Below are 24,388 nucleotides of genomic sequence, written 5' to 3' on the forward strand. Positions count from 1 at the left end.
TTATTATTATTTGTTATTTTATTTATTTGTTAATATTATGTTACTTAAGGTAGTTTAACATACCGGCCACTAGTCATCAGTTTCAGACATGGATTCAGCTAAGAGGAAATTGACAAAGTACAAGTAGATAAATATAAATGTATGTTTGCCTATATATTAAGTGATAATTCAAAAAGTAAGCAATAATGCCCAAATGGTGTGTGTTACTTTGTAAATAACGCCCACCTAGGGGTGTTATGAGGGCCGATGCCACAGGCATCCTTCACCCCTGTAGGGGCATTATTTACACAGTAACACACACCCTGGAGGGCATTATTGCACTTACAGAATGGTCTGTCTGTTAAATTGTTGTGTTTTACTTACTTTTTTTAATTACTTTATTAATTTTAATATATTTTTGATGTAACATAGTTCCTCCACCTAACATTTCAAACTTGCTGTAGTATATGTAAATGGTGATGGAGGAAGCATTTTGCATCCAACATATAACATTTTTAAAAATATATAGATATTCACTTTATTTTTGGCCCCCTTACTCCTAAAATGTGTGGTTTGTTGCCAGTCATTGGGGATTGAAGTCACTAAATAATGACGTACATTTCATTTTCAGACTTTATTTCCTTTAAATGCATGCTAACACAAATCCTGTTATTTAAGCTGCTTTGTAATTTTATAAGAACAATATTTTAAACCTGTTCCTATTTTTGAGCCTTTGTTCCCACTTTATTTCAGGCTTTATCCAGATTTCTTGAGCTAAGAGATGGAGAAGTATGCAAACCTCTTTACTGCTGCTACCACTGGTCGATCAATCTCTCACTTTTTTTCTCTCTTTCATACACACAAGCACTTGCACTTCAGAAAATGCATGCTAACTTAAATTCTATTATTCAAGCAACATTGTGATTTTATAACAGCAATTAACAGCAATATTTAAAATACATTCCTGTTTTGAGCCTATTTTTCCCTTTATTTTAGGCTTCATCTAGATATCGTGAGCTAAGAGGTCGAGAAGTACGCAAGCCTCTTAACTATTGCTGCTACTGCTCAATCCCTTTCATTCTTCACTTTCTCTCTGTTTCACACACGCCTAGCTTTCATGCAAGTAAGAATGCATGAACTTAAACACAGACAGAAACATAAGCACACACACATACACACACACACACACACACACACACACACACACACACACACACACACACACACACACACACACACACACACACACACTTTTTCTGCTTCATTTAGTTTTTACACTCGCTAAACAGCAAAAGCACCGCTTAGCAAGTGTAAAATAACAGCTCGATCGATCTCACTCTCTCACATGCAGACATGCAGTCATACTTTTTTTTTTTTTTAATTTTCTTTGTTTTTTTATTTATTTAACATTTGTTTATTGGGTAAGTCTGACTTGGAAAGAATCCAATTTACAGCGGGGGCCTGGGCAGAAATGCTCCTTATGCATGTCTATGTAGATATATATATATATATATATATATATATATATATATATATATATATATATATATACATATACGTATATATATATATATATATATATATATATATATATATATATATATATACATCCATTCATCCTCAACCCTTTCTTCCCATTTTGCACGTGGGGTCGGGGTGTCACTTCACAGTGACAATTATCTCGACTAAAGTTTTACACCACCGTGTGGCTAGCCCTGTTCATCCGTACAACTCATTCGCACACACATCTATGGCCAATTTAGAGTGTCCATTCCACCTACTGCATGTCTTTGAGTGTGGAAGGAAACCGGAGCTCCTGGAGGAAACCCATGTGACCACAGGGAGGACATGCAGACTCCACACAGAAGGAACCCCAGCCAATAATCAAACTGGAGAACCTCTTATTTTTTTTACATTCACTAAATAGCAAAAGCACTGCTTAGCAAGTATAAAATAATGGTTACCATTAGGTTACTTTCAGTCCGAGCTCCACAGCAGTTTGATATGCTGCCATGAAGCAGTAAACTCATTTTTCAGCAGGCCTTACCTGTGGACTAACACCCTGCTGGAGAAGGTTCGTTCTCCAATCAGGATGAAGATCTACAGGTCCCCCATTCTCTAAAGGTACTTAAAAAAGTGCAAATAAACAAAGAGTGAACACAGCAGTAGGTTGAAACTACATGTGTAATGTAATAGGTGATACTAGCATATCATAACGTTATCAGAAATGTAAAGTGCTTAAAACATATTTCACAAACAGCCACCTAAAATTATCATGTACACAGCAACTAATGAGTACAAAAATGAGAACTCAAGTGAACCAGAAAAACAAACACACAAACAGAAAAAGATAGGTAACAGAACATCAGAGCATTGAAGCTTTACATTTTACAGCAGACACCCTTGGGTAAAGGTAAGCACTGGTTCAGACATGCAGTCACTAGCTGAACAGCTGAAGATTTGGTTTCTTCCCTCCCAAAAGATGACTACAGTCACTTGTACCAGTGACCTGAGACTTCCCTATAGACAGCAGTTGTCCATTGTTCCAATCACTCATTCCTGCATGGCAGTGGAGATGAGAACCAAGTAACAAAGATCAGGAGCCACTGTAATGTAAATGAGGGCCTCTTCAGTAACATCTGTTTGCTCCTTAAGTATGCAGTGTATATTATATCACATGTTTATATTTACACTAATATGCATGATCTATTCAGATGTTGCTATGGCTTAAAGATTTTTATCATTTCACCAGTTTGCTACCCCCAAGCACACACCTAACCTTGACTAGGAGGCAGCCAAGTGGCAATGACATGCCCAGCCCTCCGCCTGTAGAACTAAGTTTGTCCTCTCTAAATCTCAGTCTCCTCCCTTGGTTATCGGAATGGGAAACGAACCTCGTTCACCAGTAGTAGAAGTGAGCTCTGTCTCAGTGCCATCAAGCACTGTAGTTTTATTTGGAGTTGTAGGCAAACAGATTCATTGATTAGGACAACTCCAGCATGCAAAGCTTATTACCAGCTATCAACACACTAAAAATAAACATCAAGAAGATTATAACTTTTATGTTTATAAACTGTGGAAGACAAAACAGAATAGTTCTTCTTCCCTTAAAGAATTATGAGGTGCACAAACTTCTGGCTAAGTCCTCTCCCCAGCTCTGAATATGGGAAGTAAACAAATGGCTCTTTCACCGGCATTCTGAGATGCATCAAACAGCCTAGACAGAAGTTTATTTCACAGTGAGCCCAGTGTAAATCCCCATTCCTGAGGGGTAAAGCTTGAAATAACACAAACAATGGATTATAATGGCCCAAGAAGGACCCCAATACCTGTTTCATGTAATGTCCCCACTCTACTGGTAGTGGCATATTCCAAAGTTCAGGCTGCATGCTCTGCAGACCATCTATGCTTAAGGGGAAACTCACAACTCACTGAACATAAACACATGCTCCACATAAAGTTTTAAATTCTGGCATTTGGCAGATTCCAGCAAGAAAAAAACAACAATAAAATATACAAAACTAAATTATAGACTAAGATATGACAGAGAAAGTATTTATGGTTGGCAAATTTCTTCATTTTTTGTGATTTATGCCTCATGCCTGCTGATCATCAAACTTCCTCCCAAATGGACATAACCTGTCTGTTTTCTTACCCTGGAAATTCCCAGGGGATCATGGTGAGAGCTGTTTGAATGGGACCATCATTCAGTTAGCCATGAGGATGCTTTATGCCCTCATTGGCATCCCTACAATGAGGATCTTTGCAAATGTCCTACACTACCCCTGGGAAAGTGCATACCCAATCCACATTGTTGTAGAGATCCACAATGCCATATCCATATGAGAACATGCTTCCACCCACCTGCATTGAAGGCTACCACCAAGTGGTGGCTTAGTGGGCCTAACTCCTCCCCCAGATCATGCATTTGCATCACTCCCCTCCTCTTATTGATTGTAGGAGTGCACAATGGGTACTTCCTCTCCTTGCCCCAAGTTATGCATGCCTATCCTCCCCAGAGAGCTCTGTCAGGCACCTGACTCACTAACTGAACTCAGGTCACTTGTGCCACAGTCAGAACGTTATCCCACTATGCCACCAGAGCTGACTAATTTCTTCATGTTTATACTAAAATGGAAATAACATAATTAAGGGACATATTTGTATATCACAGTATGAAGAAGCAATACAAAAAATAAATGCATATGATGTTCATGCTTTTTTTGGGGGGGGCACTGCTTTGAGAAGATGAACACATTTTATTAATAGTGGTGCAGTGGGTTGATGACTGTTACCATTGTCCTAGATATAATCTGCTGGCAAAATCTGTCTCAAAAGGCAAAATATAAAGTCCTGCTGGATGGTTGAAGGCCTGTACCTGTTTCAGCGATTAAAGTGATGTTATCCCTTCCTTCTTCATATCCTCTGGTGTGAAAGTTCACTGTGATGATGAATAGTTCTCCTCTTCGAACTATCAGCTTCTTTTTGCTTATTTCTTCAGTTCTGTGTTGCCTGTTGTTTTCTTTAAACTGAAGGTCAACTGACTTTACCAAAAGTGCTGCAACGTAACAAAAAATTATTGAAAGTGTTGTTATTATTTCCAGCATGCAGTGTTACATACCTACTCATGGCTAGAGTCTGCTGTTGCATGATATTTTCAAAAATCAATGTTTCTATCACTGTATGAGTTGGATAGTTACAATAAGAACAGGGGTTACTAATAGAAGTTTATAAGTAGAAGTGCAATCCCTGCATTACTCATCATTACATACTCAACAAATGCCATTTACATTAGGTTTACAAGAAATCTAGACAATGATATATCTACAGCCTCTAGGTAAGACAGTTAAATATGCTGAGACAGATGTTGTGACACAGAACAAGCAGAATCACTCACTCATTCCTCCACAGAAACAGTTCATATAGGTGAAATGCATGATGATGCAGACCTCTTAACTATCTAGATTTTTACAGACTGTCCAGATTTATGCTTCACATTTTTGGTTTGTTCCTCAGGAAATCTATGTTTTTCTAGCAAAACGTTGGGGATTGATGTCACTAAATAGTCACAGACTTTTGAGTTTCAGGATATGCACAATAAAGCAAAACCTATTATTCTAGGAACTTTCTAAGTTTATAAGAACAATATCTAATATGTGTCCCCAATTATGGACCTGTGTGCCACCATTATTTTTGCATTTGTCCAGATTTCTTGCATTGAAAGTTTGAGAGGTACGACATAATGATATCACTGTTACAGGTGGTACAGAGTTATAAGGTACTTTGCACGTCCCTCTTAAAAAAAAAAAAAAAAAAATGAGCTTTCTTCTGGGTTGTTATGAACTTTTGATGTTGGGGGGGGGGGTCAATGACTGTACCAAGCCAAGCTTGACAATGTCATAAATAAACTTGCTGTATAATAACAGCCACACAATCCAGTGTTCTAATTTGCAAAACACACTGCTGAAACACCAACTCACTGCCTAAAAATTATATCTGCAGTCCCACACAAGCAATACGGGGGATGTTAAAGCAATTTACAACCCCACAAGGGGACTGCATTTCTCTGAGCTCTACTTGTCAAAATTCTCATAACTTAAAGCAATGATGGAATGAGGCCGTCACTGATGCTGTTCTTGCAATTGCACTTCCCTCCACAGGTTCTGTCCTCTATACCGACTGGAACCTTCATACTGACATTGTGGCTTCTTCAAACAGGCAATAAAACTGATATAGAAGTCTGTCTGGTACCATTAAAAAAAAGACTAGTGTGTCTGTTCCAGCACTATTGCCTGACTATTATATGCAAGTTTTAAGAAGACCACCAAAGTAATAGGTATGGTTTTATTGTGTCTGTGTGTATAGTGAAGCCCAGTTGTTTGACTCATTTATGACTCTTTTATAAGGCGATGTACAAGATATGCCTAGATTAATGCTTTCAACAATGTTCTCTCAAGTCTTTGCTTTCATGCATCTCACTTCAGGTGAGGGTCTCATTAATAATATTATATGAAAATTTAATTCTGCATACCTTTTGCTGTCTCTTAGTCAACTGTGTTTAAAATTCATGATTTATGTTCACCATGTTCATGTATTAGCACTGTGTTCAATCATAGTCTCACGTCAGGCTTTGTATCCACTGAATGGCACACAGCAACAGTTATCCCACTTCACAAAGGGGGAGCCACCACTGATCCTGGGACTATCGCCCTATTAGCCTGACGAGCCTGGTCTGCAAGGCCATGGAACGTATCATCATGGAACTCATAAACAAAGACACTGGTAACCTCCAAACTCTGGACCTCACCCAGTTCGGGTTTGTGAAAGGCAGATAATGCCTTCTGAACCTGATCAACTTCTTTGAGGCAGTCACCAAAGACGTAGACAAGGGTAAGGTGGTTCACATAGCCTATCTTGACCTCACCAAGGCTTTTGACACCATCCCCCATTCTGGAATTATAGCTAAACTCACTAAACTAGGTATAAATCCCTATGTCACAAGATGGGTTGCCAACTGGCTTACTGACAGAACACACACTGTAAAAGTTGCAGACTCCAAATCTGACTTCAAACCAGTGACAAGTGGAGTACCAAAGGGTTCAGTCCTGAGACCTCTCCTGTTTGGTATCAACTTCTCTGAACTACAGGCTAACACAGAAGGCCTCTGGCTAACGAAGTTCTCAGATAACTGCAAACTAGGAGCCATAATTGAGTCCCCAATTGATGTGGATGTCCTACAGAAGAGCCTCACTGAGACAGATGCCTGGTGTCAGAGGCATGGCCTCAAGCTCAGTGCCAAAAATTGCAATGTCATCCCCTTTGGTAAAAACTCTGTACCCATGAACTACTACATAAACGACAGTCTACTTAACACCGAATGTGTGATAAGAGACCTTGGGACCCAGGTGGACAGTAGTTTCTCCTTTGATAATCACATCACCACAGTAGTCAGGAAATCCTTCTATGTGGCACACCTCATCACAAAAGGGTTCTCATCCAGGAAAAAAGAGGTAATTGTTCCCCTCTACTCGGCACTCATTAGACCTATTATAGAGTACAACACCCCTTTTGGAATGTACCTCACAAGACATCTGCAGCAGCTGGAAAGGCCACAGAAGTACCTCACAAAGAGGATTACTGGCCTCAAACAGATGCCCTACACTGACCATCTCAAAAAACTCCAACTTCACTCTGTAGCATATTGCCTAATGCGAGGGGATCTCTGCCTAACATATAAAGCTATGTTAATCCCAGAGCTGTTGGACATGCCACACCTAAAGAAATCCCAATCCCTCTGAGCTACATGCTCTGGGGACCTAAACCTTGTCACCACACTAAACAGGACATGCTGGAGGGATAGATTCCTGTCCCAGAGACTTCCTATACTCTGGAACAAGCTACCCATCTATGTCAAGCAAAGTTGCTCCTTAGCACTCTTCAAGAAAAATCTTGATGAGTGGATGGGTAAAAGGAAATACACCCCGAGGATCACTTCTGTGGCTCTGCTTGACAGGGGCACAGGAAATTAACTTTCTTGGGTGGCATAAGCCAGGGAACCTTGTTGGCTAGGCTTACTTAGGCCCCTGGGCCAATAGCCTAGTACCTACCAATGAACCTACGAACCTGTGTATCAGTTCTGGTAACTCACACATTTGATTATTTCAGTAAACCATATGCTGCTGAAGGTGAGAAGAAAAAAAGAAGCCTTTTCAATGGCTGTGTATACAAGTAGGGGTCTTTGATTCCAGTGGGGTAGAGTTCAGTACCTTCTAGAAGTTGACTGTTTATCATTTGCTGCCGCTTCCTGCGTACTTAGTTACTCAGCATTCATTCACTTTTTTGGATTTTAAGATGGGATGCCACATTTTTTTGCTCCTCTTTCTCATTTTTTTCCCTGCATCTTGTTATTTTGTAGTGGCCTGCCTACTGAGCCTCAATCAGTCTGTGGAAATTGTTTTCACAATGGTCTAGCTGTGAGGTAGACCATGACATTCCAACCTTCTTGTCCAGGCATTGCACTCTGGTTTATACCTAATTCATATGATGCAAGTCTATTATTGGTCCTCACGCCCTTTACACATCTCTCAGATGTTGCTTTAAACCACTAGTATTTCTGTATTTCCTAACACTGGGAGTTAGTGCACAGGATTAAGGCTATGCAGTCTTAACAAGCTGCTTCCTACAATACAGGACTTGATCTTCTCAGTCTTCATTTGTCGATTGTGTAACTCTGAACAAGTCTCTTAACCAAAAAGTGCTCCTGGGATGAGTTCTGAGAAAAGGTCCATGCATGCCAGTATTCTGTCCTGGTTAACAGATGCAAAAGAAAAATGAAGAAAAAAAATAGGTTCATAGTAATTACTAGGCTAGCTGTCTTTGTGGGTCATTTTTTAAGCCTAGCCAATTTTCTTCCCAAAGATGGGGATCATACTTTGTACCTTGTGTCTGTGAGGCAAACACCTTAACCATCATATCAACCCCCAGCCCTATAACCCCAAACCAAATAAATAAATAAATAATGAAAAAAATAATAATTAAAAACACATACCTCCTATCCTGTACTATCTGTCTGTGGCAGTCACTTACTTGTTATCCAGGGTTTCCTCCATAGTTCCTTCCTTCCCACTGTTAATTTTAACATTGTGCATATAAACAACCTAACAAGTCTATGCAGATAAAAAAGAAAAAAACCGGAAACGTGCAATGAGTACTATAATTATGCCAAATGATTAGTGGTAGAGATTCCTGCCTTACTCTGCCATCTTAATAAACCTCTCCCACAAAAATCAACCTTTATGATAACAGAGAAAGAAAGAAAAAAACACAAAAATTGTAGTCTTTCTATTATAATCTTGTCTTACTTTATGTAAGCCTATCAGGATACATTGATCTTAACTCTGTTCATGGGAAATCTCCTGGAAACAGTAATAGCAAGCAAACCTTGCTAATAAAACAGATTATCCTTAGATTTTGGCAAAGAAAAGTCCACAGCTATCATAATCTATAAAACAAGGCTCAAAAAATCATTCTTCCACTTACCCATGGTTCATATAAAATGACTCTCTTTCTCTCTCTCTCCCTGTATCCCTGTATGTATATATATATATATATATATATATATATATATATATATATATATATATATATATGTGTGTGTGTTTGTATCTGTATTGCCAATCCACTCAAAATCTTCTAAATTATGTCCCCAACAACTCCCATAAGGGAAAATGACACCAGAAAAACAAATTATTGAGTTTTACACTTTTCGATGAAATGGCTGTTCAGTCAAATGTACTTTTAGTCATTTTAACCTAATGTTTTTTTTTTTCAGTCAAATCTACCTCAGTCAAAGTGATATACAACTATATATATATATATATATATATATATATATATATATATATATATATATATATGTGTGTGTGTATGTATATATATATATATATATATAAATATATATATATATATATATATATATATATATATAAGATCCCTACTAAATTTCAAAATTCCATGATCCTGGGACTCTGGATCCCGAGGACCAGAATTTTGAGATTGCAGAATCTTGAAGATAAAAAAAAAACAAAACAAAACTAAACAAAAAAAAAACAAGATTGTGGAACGTATATGCATGGGGGCAAGCCCTCCTGCACCCACCATGTAGGGGGCTGTGCCCCACACACCCCCTGCAACTTAAATATACCAACTCCGAGATTGCACTACAGTGGAATGAACAGCAAAGTTCCACATTGCATGGCACTATTTTCCTGTTCACTCTACTATAGTGCAATCTTGGAGTTGGTATATTTAAGTTGCAGGGGCAGTGGAGGGGAGATTCTGGTCCTTGGGATTCAGAGGCTCGGGATTGTGGAATTTTTGAGATTTAGTAGTGATTTTATATATATATATATATATATATATATATATATATATATATATATATATATATAGTTTCCCTAATGCCAATCCGGAATTGTTTGAATCCTCATTAGCAAATGGTTTTGTGCATTCACTAATGTGGGATCGACAATCTCATAACCGATTGCACCACAGTGGGGATCGGGAAATTTGCCCTTCTCCACACTGTAGTCCAATCTTGGAGTTGGAATATATAATATGCAGGGGGGCTTGCCCCACTGCAAAACTGTAAAACCTTGTGCTGTAGATGTATTATTCCTACGGCAGCTTCAGCACAAGTGCCTGAGTGCCTGACGTCACCTCCTGACATTTCAAATAAGTTGAATGCGGATGTCAAGGTGATGATTTCCGACATTCTGTAAAAGTGACATTCCCAAATTCAAAATGTCAGTTCAGGCAATTAAATAGATTTTGTTTTGAGATTCATCATTTTGATAGTAAACCATATATATATATATATATATATATATATATATATATATATATATATATATATATATAGGTAGAAATACATATAAAAAATATAAATATTCCCAAATAGCCTTCCATCCACATACTAACCAGGCCCAACTCTGCTTAGTTTCCTAGATCAAACAAGATTGGGCACATTCAAGGTAGTATGGCTATAAGTGATTTTGAAAAATATTTAAAAGTATTCATTTAATCCAGGCTTATAAATAGCACCTAAATGAATAATCCACACATTTTCTTTCCTATCCAAAAGTTCATGTTTCAGTTCTGGAGACAACCCCCCACCAACAACAGAGTTAATACCAATAAAAACAAAATGTGCGGCAGCATGCTATAACTTATGTTTAAATAAAGCATTTCTTTCAAGTCTGCATTTCAAGTCATTTAAATGTAACACTATATGTTGTTTTTCTGATCTCAAAGTCTGCACATTGGCACACCACCATATAAACAACTCATTCAGAAGAACACGTAATTTGATGTCTGATTACATAAATTTGTGATGTATTAACTGAAGTAAAAGATTTTGTTTTGACACTATCTTACAGTATACACAGTTAACACAATATGTACAACCCCAAATGTCAGCAGTATCATCAGAATTTGACATCTTTCATTTCTTATACCAAGATAAATATTCACCAATGTTTTTACCACTTCTAAAACCAAATTAACATGTGTATTCCAAACACTGATTAAAAAAGGATCCAGTTTCAAAAAATGCCAATATTTATTAAATATGTCTCTAGTTTTAAAGGTATTAGTGTTAAATGTGGTTTGAGTGTAGGTTGTTTTTGCATGTTGTTATAAGTTGTGACTGTGCACCTTCTTTTTCTGGGTTTGTGCACTTTTCTGAGTTTGATATATATATATATATATATATATATATATATATATATATATATATATTTATTTATTTATGTATAGGTGTATATAATGATCTATAATACCACAACGCAAAGTCAAAGATGTAAAGTACCAACAACACCAGTAAAATCCCAGTCTTTTATTCAAATACACAAAAAGTGTGCGCACATATGTTTTGTGTATTTGTGGTACAGAGGGAGGATTGGGTTCATGCTGTATGCTCGACAACCCTAAGTCAGATGCTCAGAACAGTGACAATATAAGTGTGATCACAAGGAAATATATGCTAATTCTGAAAATACTGCTACATGGAGCATTCTGTCTTTTCCAATGTACAGTGATCTCAGTGATTTAACACTGTATTTTTCATTGATAAATCTTATCAATGATAATTCATTATATAAAGTACCAACAATGCCAGTAAAATCTCAGTCTTGCTTATAAAACCTCTAAAATGCACCTCAGAGAATCTAGAACCCCCATGGTTTCTGGCCCAGACCTGCATCTTAAAAAGATGTTTCTGCCACTGTTGTCAGAGTGCAGTTTTGTTTAGAAAGAACAAGTTGAATGAATGAATGAATAAACGCAGAAAGAAAAAGAGAAAAAGGAAGAAGAAGAGTAATACGGCTAGAGTGAGTAGATCAGGATGGGTTGGGCAGTTGGGGGGGGGGGCATGAAGCCTTTTTGCCTAGGGTGCCATTTTACTTAAGGCCAGCCCTGAGGACACCCTCTATGTCCCTTGATAATCGTGTGAAATTTCTACATATAATTGATGAACCCCCTATAAACAAGAACTACTTTATACCGGGAGGCTTCAACTACCCCTCAATAAACTAGACAGCTATACTTCCAATGTAGAGTATGTTCAGAAGTTCTTAGATTGAATAAACAAAAACTCCCTGGACCAGATAGTCAACAAACCTGCTAGAAAACATAATTTTCACAGTTTGATGCTTACAAATATAGACTCTTCATGCACAATTTCCATGGTTCATAGGTTCATTGGTTTATAGGAGATTACTAGGCTAGCAGCTTAAGAGCCATTACAACCCTAGCCAATATAACCCGATTTACCCAATGTATGGACCCTAGGAGCAAGAGGATGGTATGGATTTGTGCCTGTGCATTGAGTATCTTACAGATTGCCCCTGTCCACAAGAGACAGAGACACTACCCCAGGTGTGAATTTGCAATTCCCCAACCATTGATAAAAACTGCATTTGAAGAGGGCCAGGAAAGGGCTCTGCTTAATATGAATGGGAAGCATGTTCTAAAGAACAGGGAATCTCTGAGGCACATATCTGTCTCTCCAGCATGTTTTGTTTGAGTTGCTGACTAAATTTAGATCCCTAGTTTGAGTGACCCTCATGCTCTTTGACTTGTGGATGTATAGCAGCTCCATCATGGCTGGATTTGTGAGTGGCTTGTAGATCAAGCATAGGTCTCTCCTTAATAGTGGTAAGAGGTAGCTTAAAGGGATAGGACTTTTAGTCTGTCTGCATTGGACATGTTCTTCACACCTTGCATTTCCTCTGTGAGGAACCTCTGAAGTTGTTCCAGCTGTTGTAAGTGCCTAGTCAAGTACATGCCAAATGGCGCACTGTACTTGATTATTGGTCTAATGAGGGCTGAGTACAGCAGGACTATAATTTCCTTGCATCAGGATGCTATACCTTTACCTATAAGTTGTGCCATATAGAAGGACTTCCTCACCACTGCAGACACATGGCAATCAAAGTTCAAGCTACTATCTGTCTGTGTACCTAGATCTCTAACCTCTGAGTCTACTCTTAGGAGTGTGCTATTGATGTTATAATTTGCAGAGGTATTTGACTTCCCAAAGGGTATGTTAATGCATTTTTTCACATTTAGTTTTAGGCCATCGTCCTTGCACCAATCATCTGTCTGATCTAGACCCTCCTGAAGGTTTTCTATATATTTGGAGGATTCAGTCATTGCCTCCCAGCTTGCAGTCATCAGCAAACGTTGTCCTCCGGGGTCTTCTACATTAGCTTTGACTTCAGAGAAGTACATTCTGAACAAGAGTGGTCCCAGCACTGAGTCTTGTGGCACTCCACTAGTAACTGGCCCCTTGCTGACTCTGGATTCACCCACTTTAAGCATGTGTCCTGTTGGTGAGCCAAATGGGTATCCATCTGTTGATGTAGGGATTTCTGCCCAGTTTTGTGAGTTTCTTTATATTAACTGAGTGGGGAATTGTGTCAAATGCCTTGGCCAGGTTGAGGTAGGTGGTATGTACTGTTTTACCCTCATCCATGGCCTAAATGACTTTCTCAAAGAAACCCACCAGATTTAGTAGTCTTGACCTGCCCTTGACAAAGCTGAATTGGACTGTGTCCAGTGTTTAGAGGTTTCCTATGTCATTATTTATAAGGTCCATGATTATTCTTTCCATGGCCTTACATATAAAACTAGTCAAACTTATGAGTCTGCAATTTCCTGCATCCATAGATTGTCCCCCTTTGTGCAGAGGGATGACTGTTTCTTTTCTCCACTCTCTCAGGACAAAGCCAGCCAAGAGGTTGTGATTAAATACAGATCCTAATGGGCCTGATAAGTCCTGATCTAAGCTGTTTATGAGGCAACCTGGTATATCATCAGGTCCCATTGAAGTCTTGTTTTTAGCTTTAGAGAGCAAAGTGGCAACCTGTTCTTTGGTGATAATTTGTAGTGTAGTGGTAGAGGGTATTTCTTGGGGGAGAACTGGGGGGTGATGTGGAGGTGAAATTTGACATGAATTTGTCAGCTAGCAGATTTGCTATATCTTACAACTAATTCTGCACATGGGTGTTGTCCTTAAGATTGTCAACACAACTGAAAAATGACTTATGGTTATCCTTAGCTTTAGAGGTTATTTTTACCTCAAAGTTTGCTTTCAGAGAATTTACTAGTTCCCTGATTCACTTGTTTAGACTAATGAGGGACTTTTTCCTCTCCTGTACACATTCCCTCTTACATCAAGACAGAATTTTCTTTTTTTGTGTTGTTGTTGTTGTACAACCTATTAATATCAGGGTCCACCAGGGTGGCTTGTTTTTGTGGTTTAACCTGGGTTTATTTCAGTCTGGTCCTGCTGTTTCCATGCAGTTGTTTATATGGTCATACAGGGCTTTTGTGTATTCCTCTGCACAGGTTTCTGTGTTTTCTAGATTTGAGCAGCTTGGAAACTAGCTATGTAATCCCTTAATGGGGTACTTTACCATAGAGAAGTTCCTAATGTTTTTGGGGTTAGGTGGGAGGACTAGTTTTACATTTATTTCAAAGAAGACCACTTTGTGATCTAATCTAACCAGTTATGATCTGTTCTTACCAATGAGGACATCACACTGTGGTGGGGGGTGCAGCACTCTCCCATATTTATGAGTAGCAGATCTAGGATACTTGCTCCCCTAGTGGGAGTGCAGACTAGCTGCTCCAGGGCACTTGAATTTACAATGTCAAGAAATATTTGGACCTGCATGTAAGTGGTCATGTATGCCTCCTAATTAATGGAGGGGTAGTTAAAATCACCAATAAGTATGGTATTGGGCTGGATGGTGAGCGATTCTAGTAACTTCAGGTATGATGCATGGGTTTTCTGGTTCATTGTGGGGGACCTGTAGCTAACAAGAATATATTAATGGATTTCCCCATGGTTAGTTGGACATACAGTAGCTTAAGCATGTCATATTGTTTGACGAGCCTTAGGTGTGCTTATCCTTTATGTAGATAGATACACCTCCGCCTTTTACTTTTTCATGTTCAGTGGGGGGTGGGGGTGGTGAAATGTATGAAAGGCATTACAGCCATGCGCTACCTGAGTGCTTTCTGTGGCTTTGAACCATGTTTCAGAAACTGTACAGATGTCAGCATTCTCCAGGGTAAGGACAGCATCCAGGGAATGCAGTTTCTTACTGAGACTTCTAGCATTAAGCAGTAACATCTTTAGCTTGTCCTGAGTAGCTTTTATTATGTTGGGAGGTTTGTCTATGGGGTGGTTAATATTTTGGCCAATATCTGAAAGCCTAGATGTGACAGTGAGGACCATTCCTGGTAAAGCAACATGGCCTGTCAACCATGTCCTCCCAGGCTGACAAGTATTGGACCCCCTTTGGAATGACTCCAGTAGCTAAGCCAATTGTTAAAGTCAATCATTTTCTGCTGGTATTGTGGCATCATCCTTGGAGATGTAGAATGCTGCAAAATGCCAGCTTCATACCTGTCTGTGACACATATTCTGAGAGCTCAATCATGTCTCTCTTCATATAGTCCAAGGAGGTACATCTCAGGTCATTCACACCCACATGGACTATGACTGAGTCATACTGGTACTCTGAGTGCTTGTATGATCTGGTGAATCATGGTCCCTGACAAGCAACTAACTGCAACCTTCCCCTTAGCCAGCCTGGTAAGAGGGGCATCAGTGTGTCTCACAATGGAGTCTCCCATGACTAGAATATTGGGTTATGGAGTTTTTTGCTTTATGGCCTTAGTAGTTGAGACACAGTGAGATGTTGCTTTATGTGTTGTGGTCAGAATTGTCTTGTTTGTGTGCATGCAGAGTTTCTGAGGACTGCACATGAGAGGCCTTTGAGGTTTGGGTTAGTTAGATGTGACCGCCTCCACATATGTGAGTCTATGTTTGTGTGGCTCTTTGCAGGTGTGATGAGTGATGTGTGTGAGTTGCTGACAACCTGTTTGTTGCTTTTTGTGTCTGTATGTGAGAATCTAGCCTCCAGTGTCAATGTGTAACTACATCTCTCACATACTGTATTTGTTCAAGAGTTAAGTGATTGTCAGTACACATATTTATTTATTTATTTATTTACATTTGTTGACCGGGAGTGTCCGACAGGTCCATTTTCAGTGGAGGCCCGGGGAGAAAAGATCCACAGTTAAAATAAACAGACAGTAGTTACATTGGATTACATAGTGATTAACAATTTGATTAACATAGCAATTAATTACAAACATATTTACAGATGAAGAACATCGGTAGACAACTAGAATCTTTATCTGCGAAGTACAAAACAGACATTAACAAATGTTACAATAAGAAGTTTCTGCTGTATAATAATTACTAGGTTTATGAGCATCTAAACTTGCTATAATCAAGGTAATTAGTGGGGTGGAAAGAAAGGTAGTGGTTGGATGGGGTGGGTGATATTAGAGTGGGAGTTGCAAGGGCATAGCCAGCATGTTTTTAGGTGCACTTTTAGTAAAGTTTTGAAGTGGGTGCATGATGGTATGGAGGTAATTGTGGGTGGGAGGGAGTTCCATAATTTGGCTATGGTGCAAGAGAATAGTGCTTCACCAGCAGAGTTATTGGCTTTAGTGATCTGCAAGTGATTTTTGTTGCTGGATCTTAGTGGTCTGGTGGTGCAATAGGGTTGGAGTAGATTCTGGGGGTATGGGACATTTAGTGGATGGTTTACTAGTTTGTGGGCAAGTGAGAGTTGATACCATTGAAGGAGGTGAGAGAGTTCAAGCCAGCCCAGTTCAGCAAGTGAGAGATAGTGGTGAGTATGGTAGGATGCCCCTGTGGTGAATTTGGCGATTTTGTTGTAGCATGTCTCTAGCTTGTTTAGATCGCATTGCCTTAGGTTGGTATATATTGGACAGGCATAAAGTAGGGTGGAGATAAGGTGGGAATTTGCTATTGAAATCTTTGCTGCTTTGGTGAGAAGTTGCTTATTTCTGTATAACGCTCCTAGTATTTTCTGGACTTTTTTATGGTCATGGATATGTGAATGTCAAATTTTAGTTTATTGTCTATTTCCACTCCTAGCAATTTGGTGTGTTCAGTTGGGTATATAGTGGTGTTGTCTTTTGCTGTGATGTTAAAGTGAGAGTTGTTTTGAGTATGTTTGGTGGGTTGGAAGATGAGTAGTTTAGTTTTCTTTGGGTTGAGCATTAATTGAGCATCGGATAACCAAGTTTCAACAGAGGAAAAGTCTTCCTGTGTGACTCTTTGCAGTTTGGGTAGGGACTGGGCTGAGCAGATGATGGTTGAGTCATCTGTGTATTGTATGAGTGTGCCATGTTTGTCACATTACCTCAGGATGCCCATGTCCACCAAGTTGGATGCAGAGATAGCAGGTTGCAGGTACTAATGCATACTTGAAAGGATAGGAGGGAAGGGTGTTTGTAACTGGATGAGGGAAGGGTGCTTACTTGGTGTAATCTGCAGATAACCTAACCAGCAATGTTGCCCAGCACCAAACCAGATGCTCTCTGAGCTGCAATAGTCCTGAGTGCTATAATAAGGTAAGGTAGACCTAAATAGCCCTAACTAAATGTGTAAATGCTGCTCACAGCGCAAACTAGTTGTAGTGTGAGTAATGAAGGACTGATGTAAAGTTCTGAAGTGGTTTTTATATGGAAATTTCAACTTATGGTGATTGTGTGTATGCAAGGCATCAATAACTGCTGCTGTGTGAACAGCAGCTTCTTTCAAATGTGAGACTTACATACAATCAGAAAAAAAATCACATTTTAAACTATGACCTAAGACCAATCAGGTAAACATGCAATGAGATTTCCACCAGCAATTCCCAGCTCACATAGATGAAATCAGCCCTCTCCTGTCACAAAAGTGCAGACTTTGACCCTCTTAATGTAAAATGACTGGTTTGGAGCCCAGGTGTTAAGGAACATCAAACAGATGCCTAATACTAACTAAGAAACATTAGATACAATGTATTACAGTGTAGAATAGCAGTCCTTACAGCAGTTTGAAAAATGCAACTTTAAACTTTAAAGATGTGCAAAAAGACAATAAATAGCAGAGTAAACTTTCACAGTACAATGAAAATAAGCAATATTTCTAGATGTTTGCATCTCTACGGGGCACTGGCACAGCAAGCAGTTCCATGCAAATGTGCCAAATTTATACCAGAAATGGAAATACAGAAAACTGACTACTGAGCCCTCTAGCCAATAAAACAACCACACTTTGAGCCCCTTTGTGTGCTTCCCAACTCAGATACACCAGATAAGCACCTACTGCCACTAGATGAATAATCCCAGTCTTCCTAATGTAAAAGCACAGTAAATAAATGACATGCTACCACAAACAAAGTTAGACTTAAGGAAAGATGATACATAATTCAAGATACAGCAGTGTACTTTAAACAGCTTATAAAAGTGTGATTATTCATTAAAAGTACTTCACTTTGTAGAAATGAGTCAATAACCACTCAATTGTGCCGAATTTATAAAGACATTAAAAAAAGTTAAGCTGATTAATAAGCCCTCCAATCAATAAAACAACTACATGCAGGAATCTGTAATGTGTTTCCCCAACCTATACAGATCAGGCTACCATGCACTGCCACTAAATGGAAAATCCATTCTTCTCTTGGTGTACAAACACAGAAAAGAGCTTGCTAGAATGTAAAAATACACTACTTTATCCAACAGCTAGTTAGATAATGAATTCAGAGCAAGTAAATCAGTAGAACATTCAGTGAGAGGCAACATACATTTTTTTTCAAAATAAGCACAAGAAAAGGCAAATAAATAATTCAAGATATAAACAGCACTATAGAAAAGGTGGAGCTTATAAAGCTAAATTTACAGTAAGAGTGGGCAGCTTAAACTCATCAAGTTAAAAAAACAGATCAAGGAATAGGAGGGTATGTGGGAAAACTAACCAGCAGGGAGTCACCAACAGTGCTTGCAGTTTTTGTAGGCCTGGAGTCTTATTAGAAAAGAAAAAGACACAGAAATGATCTGTGTATTTAAGTATCACTCAAGAAACAAATTACCCAATGAAAAAAACATGTGAAATGTGCAGCCAATGTCATTTAAGTGTCTATCTGCCACATAGAATAAAACCACCAGGACAAGCAGAATTCATAAAACAAAAAATAAAGCAGGTAAAACTGAAAACAGCTATATCAGTTTAAGCATCTCACAAACAAAAAATATAGATTTACTTTCTTCACCCAGCAGGGACACACCATCAGTGCTTGCGGTTTTTGCAGGCCTTAAGTCTTATCAGAAAAGACAAAGACACAGCAATTATCTGTGTATTTAAGTATCACTCAAGAAACAAATTACCCAAGGGAAAAAAATATGAAATGTGCAGCCAATGTAATTTAAGTGTCTATCTGCCACATAAAACAAAAACACCAGGCCAAGCAGATTTCTTAAATCTGAAAACAAAAGGGGGCAGGCAAATCAGAAAGCAGCTTTATCAGTTTAAGCAACTGACAGACAAAAAATATAGATTTACTTTCCTCACCTACCAGGGACTTACCAACAGTGCTTGTGGTTTTTGCAGGCCTTGAGTCTTATCAGAAAAGACAAAAACACAAATTATCTGTGTATTTAAGTATCACTCAAGAAACAAATTACCCAAGGGAAAAATGTGAAATGTGCAGCCGATGTAATTTAAGTGTCTATCTGCCACATAAAACAAAAATACCAGGCCAAGCAGATTTCTTAAATCTGAAAACAAAAAGGGGCAGGTAAAACAGAAAGCAGCTATATCAGTTTAAGCAAATGACAGACAAAAATATAGATTTACTTTCCTCACCCAGCAGGGAGCCACCAAAAGTGCTTGTAATTTTTGCAGGTCTTGGGTCTTATTAGAAAAGACAAAGACACAAATTATCTGTGTATTTAAGTATCACCCAAGAAACAAGTTACTCAAAGGAAAAAAAAACACGTGAAATGTGCAGCCAATGTAATTTAAGTGTCTATCTGCCACATAGGACAAATACACCAGGCCAAGCAGATTTCTTAAATCAGAGAACAAAAGTGGCAGGTAAAACAGAAAGCAGCTCTATCAGTGTAAACAACTGACAGACAAAAAAATATAGATTTACTTTCCTCAACCAGCAGGGAGTCACCAACAGTGCTTGTAATTTTTGCAGGCCTTGGGTCTTATCAGAAAAGACTCCCTAGGGACATAGAGAGTGTCCTCAGGACTGCCCTTAGGTCAGGCCATAAACTAGTGACTTTCAATTTCAAAACCTCCAAAGCCCATCCATCTAATATTTTGGAATTCAATGATCGCAAATGTACTAATCTCATCAAATTTTATAAGACAGTTCTAACATTCACTCATGGCAGCATAAGTTAGCATCTGATAGTAAGGACAATTATAAATTATTCTTCAGCTAGGTTAGGAAACTAAGGAATAATTGCCAACATTGAAGTTATTCAAAATAGCTCACCTTTTCAGACCTAACAGACATCACTAATATATTAGCAAACAAATTCAGTGCTAATTCTACCCAAGATACTTGTTTCCAAAGAACACATATCCCTGAATCCTTTAAACCCCTTATTATCACAAAGCCACATGTACTATAGATGATTTCCAAGACCAAATATAATTCTTATATGCGGCCTGAAATTATAACTCATTGTTTAATAAATAGCACTAGTCATGCCCTATCAAAGCCATTCCTCAAACTGTTTAACCTAAGTTTAGCTACAGGATTTGCCCATGATGTTTGATGTAGCACAGTTGTGATGGCCCTCCACAACAGAGTGCCTTAACACCAGCCTAACAAATCACATCTGCAAAGCTACATAACATACTATAATTGAAATTGTATACCATGATAGCAAAAATCTCATTAAAGTGCAACCCCACTAGTTCCACAAGTTTGGTTTTGTGTAGGAAAGATCCTGCCTAATACACCTGGTTAGCTCCTTGCAGGGTTACGCAGGTTATCAACAGTGGTCATGCTGTTCACACTGCATATCTTGACCTGACCAAGGTATTTAACACCATATCCTACGCTAGCATTGTAACTAGGCCCCTGTGTGGTAAGATTGATAGCAAACTGGCTAAAAGACAGAACTCACTCTTTGTGAGTAGAAGAGTCCTTACTGGAAAGTATAAGGGTAACCAATGATGTTCTCCAGGGCTTGGTGTTGGGATTCCTCATTTTTATCATTTACTTCTGATCTCTTGACTGGAAACCAAGACCACTGGCTAAATTACTGCAGGCAACTGCAAACTGTAAGTTATTGTCAAGCACCCCCCCCCCCGAACACCTTAATTCTTCAGCAAGAACTTACACATGTAAATAACTGGTGTACTGAAAATGTGTTAAAATTAAATGCAAAAAAGTGCAATAATGTCATATTTGCTAGATAACCCTTCATACAGTATAGACAATACCAACAATATCCTAGTTCAAAATTAAAATTTTGTTAGGGATTGTGGATCATGAGTTGATAATTCCCTCTCTTTTGATCATCATGTGACAAAAGTAGTCATAGAATCCTTCCACTTGGTGCAGCTAATTACCAACGAAACAACAGAGAGACTTAAACAGGTCACTGTTCCCCTGTATTTATCATTAATTAAACCATTTATTGAGTACAATGCCTCCACTAGATGTACCTTACTAGATATATCAAACAGCTAGAAAGATGCTAGAGATTCCTACCTAAGAAGATCATGGGCTTAAAGACCCTGAGCAATCAAGAGAGTTTGGAAGCATTGTTCTTTTATTCAATATTTTACAGACTCTTGAGAGGACAGGTATGCTTTCCCTTCAATGTCATTAGAGGTGCTGTTATCCTGGATCTCTTCTAGCTCTGCAAGTCTAATCATTCCACAAAAAGCAGAACCATGGACTTACATCTTCACTAGCAGATAAATAAAATATGGTGAAGAGTCAGATTCATCACATAGCACCTCTGCCGACTCTGAAATAGACTGCTGCTGCAGATTAAGCACTATCATCCTTCCAACAGGGCCTAGAGGATTGGATAAGATCCACAAATTCAACTTGGGCTTGACTGGCTTAGCCTTCCTAGAGAAAGGGAGTAAAGCCTAAGGGTGGATACTGACAAGTTGCAAATGGTTATGAGACTACTAGTCTTGAAATTCCTATGAATCCTAAAGTATGATGATTTTTGGGAGCAGAATAAGTCTGGTTGCTGTTGTTTATACCATATAAGTTTCTTGTTATCATTATTAGTTAAGCTCTGTATTTATATATGTTTTATATGTTTGGAGTTTTTCTCCACAGACCTCTGCTGAAAAAGGGCTTCTTGCCCAATCATACTAACCTGGTTAACAAATGTCAAATAAATAAATAAAATAAGAATATATCACAAAGATAAATATATTTAAAAAACACAAAACTTATTGAGCCAGCACTTGACTACATGTATAGAATCCCAAATGACCCAAGAACCCAAGGCAGCAGATATACAGAATATTGAAGAATGGGGAATTCCAGTCATAAACATCTGTCAGCAAATAATATTAAGTACATTGCAGACAGGAAATACCTTACATATAAAAATCATCTGCCATACCTCTCAACCTCTTAGTGCATGAAATCTGGACAAAGCCTAAATAATGGTAGGACAAAGGCTGAAAAATAGGAACAGATTTTAAATACTGCTCTTCTAAACTGAGAAAGTTGCTAGGATAACAAGATTTGTGTTAGCATGCAGTTTATGAAGGCTATAAAGTCTGAAACTCAAATGTATGTTATTATATAGTGACTCCAATCATCAGTGATTTGACAGAAAATCTCAAATTTTATGAGGAACAGACCAAAAATATAAGGCAAAAATTTGTGCAGTTGAGAGGCGCATAAGCATTCGTGTTACTATACAGACTAAAACTGAGTTCCCATTGCCAAGGTAGGACAGCTGTGTTACTAAGAGCATCATAGGTATAATACTGTAAATTGAAATCTCGGAAATGACTGCCCTTCACAAAAAGAAAATGACAAGTACACACACACACACACACACACACACACACACACACACACACACACACACTTGTATTGCCCATTATTATAATTACAAAACATTCATATTCAGCTGCTTAGTGATCTCATAGTTTGTACTACTTGTCCATATTATACGTCCTCATGTTATTTTTTTATCAAAACATATTTTTATCACTATTACTGAAGATAGCCTCTAATGCTAGTGACAACCAAAAATGATTTATTATTTCTGTCAGATTTTTTTTTATCCTGTAAAAGTTAGGTTTTAGCATGGTATCTAATCCCTAGGAACAATTAATTATTTTGCCTGTTCAAGTCATATTGAAACTGTACTCATTTTAGATTCCTGCACCATATCCTTTCATAGTTTATTTCTTTGATCTGCTCTCTACCCAGTGCACACCACAGCAACTACAGCTATAATGATGCACACCACGAAAGAGGATGAATATTGCCAACTACTCACCTGAAGACATGATAAGCTCCTTCTTGTCTGTCACTCCCCCACAAATGAAGAGATGGTTACACTGACAGTGCAATTACATGTCAGACTTTTTTATATATTTGAATGGCACATCCCTTTTATTGGTCCTGTAAATCAGCCACTCCTATCCTTAATAAGCATTTCTTAGTACAGATTGTGTTATCGCTTACTTTTTGCAAGATACGATTAAGACACTTGATTACATGGGAGCTGGTAACAATGTGGAAAGACCTTTTTGTGAAAGCATTTTTTTACTTTTGCACTATTGGTAAGATTATTTCCTTCCTCAATTAAAAAAACACAACTCTGGAAATGTTTCTCATACCTTTTTTGAAGTATAACAGCTGTTTGGTTCCCTTTCCATAAACTGAATACAAAACCAATAATTTTACATGCACATAATTACAAATGTTTTCTACGAAAAGAACTATGCCTGATTTTTGTCACTCAATGAAGCATGGCTACATATTCTGCATATTTCTGACCTCACAAAAGAACAAAGAAGGAGTTGATAAAATATGAGCCTGGTAGTACTACAAGCATTTTGGATAAATAGAAAATAATATTTATCAGTGTCAGGTTTACACAATAGATAACTTATAAACTGCATTTGCAGGGAAGCAATACTGTATATTGTTAAATCTTCAATGAAACATTTGTGTTTTGCTATAAGAGCTGATGACTTTTGTTAGATTAACCAAACATACAGATCATCTAATGATTTCAAAAGCTGGTGATCTGATATTTTAAAATTGCACTGTAAAAAAGCAAAGCCGGAGGACTGCTGTGAGCAGAAAACACAAGTTTAATGAAGCGCTTTTCGTCTGTCTCTTTGGACAGACTTCTTCAGATAAAATAAAATATTAAATCTCTTCCTTTATAAAATCTACAAAGTCACATGCGTTAAAGCAACCAATCGTCCAGGTAGAATGAGAATGTTTCCAAG

General features: G+C 38.1%; 1 protein-coding gene across 1 annotated transcript in view; it reads right to left on the minus strand.

Moving 5' to 3' along the window:
• The window catches only part of TGM5 (transglutaminase 5), a 302,343-nt gene extending 278,802 nt beyond the window's left edge, over positions 1–23,541 (minus strand). Inside the window, exons 1-2 of the mRNA XM_044090126.1 lie at positions 23,425–23,541; positions 4,358–4,537 (exon numbers count right to left, since the gene is read on the minus strand). Of these exons, the coding sequence (XP_043946061.1) occupies positions 4,358–4,537; positions 23,425–23,434 (190 nt within the window). The 5' untranslated portion in view covers positions 23,435–23,541. The remainder of the gene's footprint in view (positions 1–4,357; positions 4,538–23,424) is intronic.
• Between the last annotated feature and the right edge of the window lie 847 nt (positions 23,542–24,388).

This window comes from Protopterus annectens, chromosome 12.part0, assembly GCF_019279795.1.
Source record: "Protopterus annectens isolate FY-2018-M chromosome 12.part0, PAN1.0, whole genome shotgun sequence".
Classification (NCBI taxonomy): Eukaryota; Metazoa; Chordata; order Ceratodontiformes; family Protopteridae; genus Protopterus; species Protopterus annectens.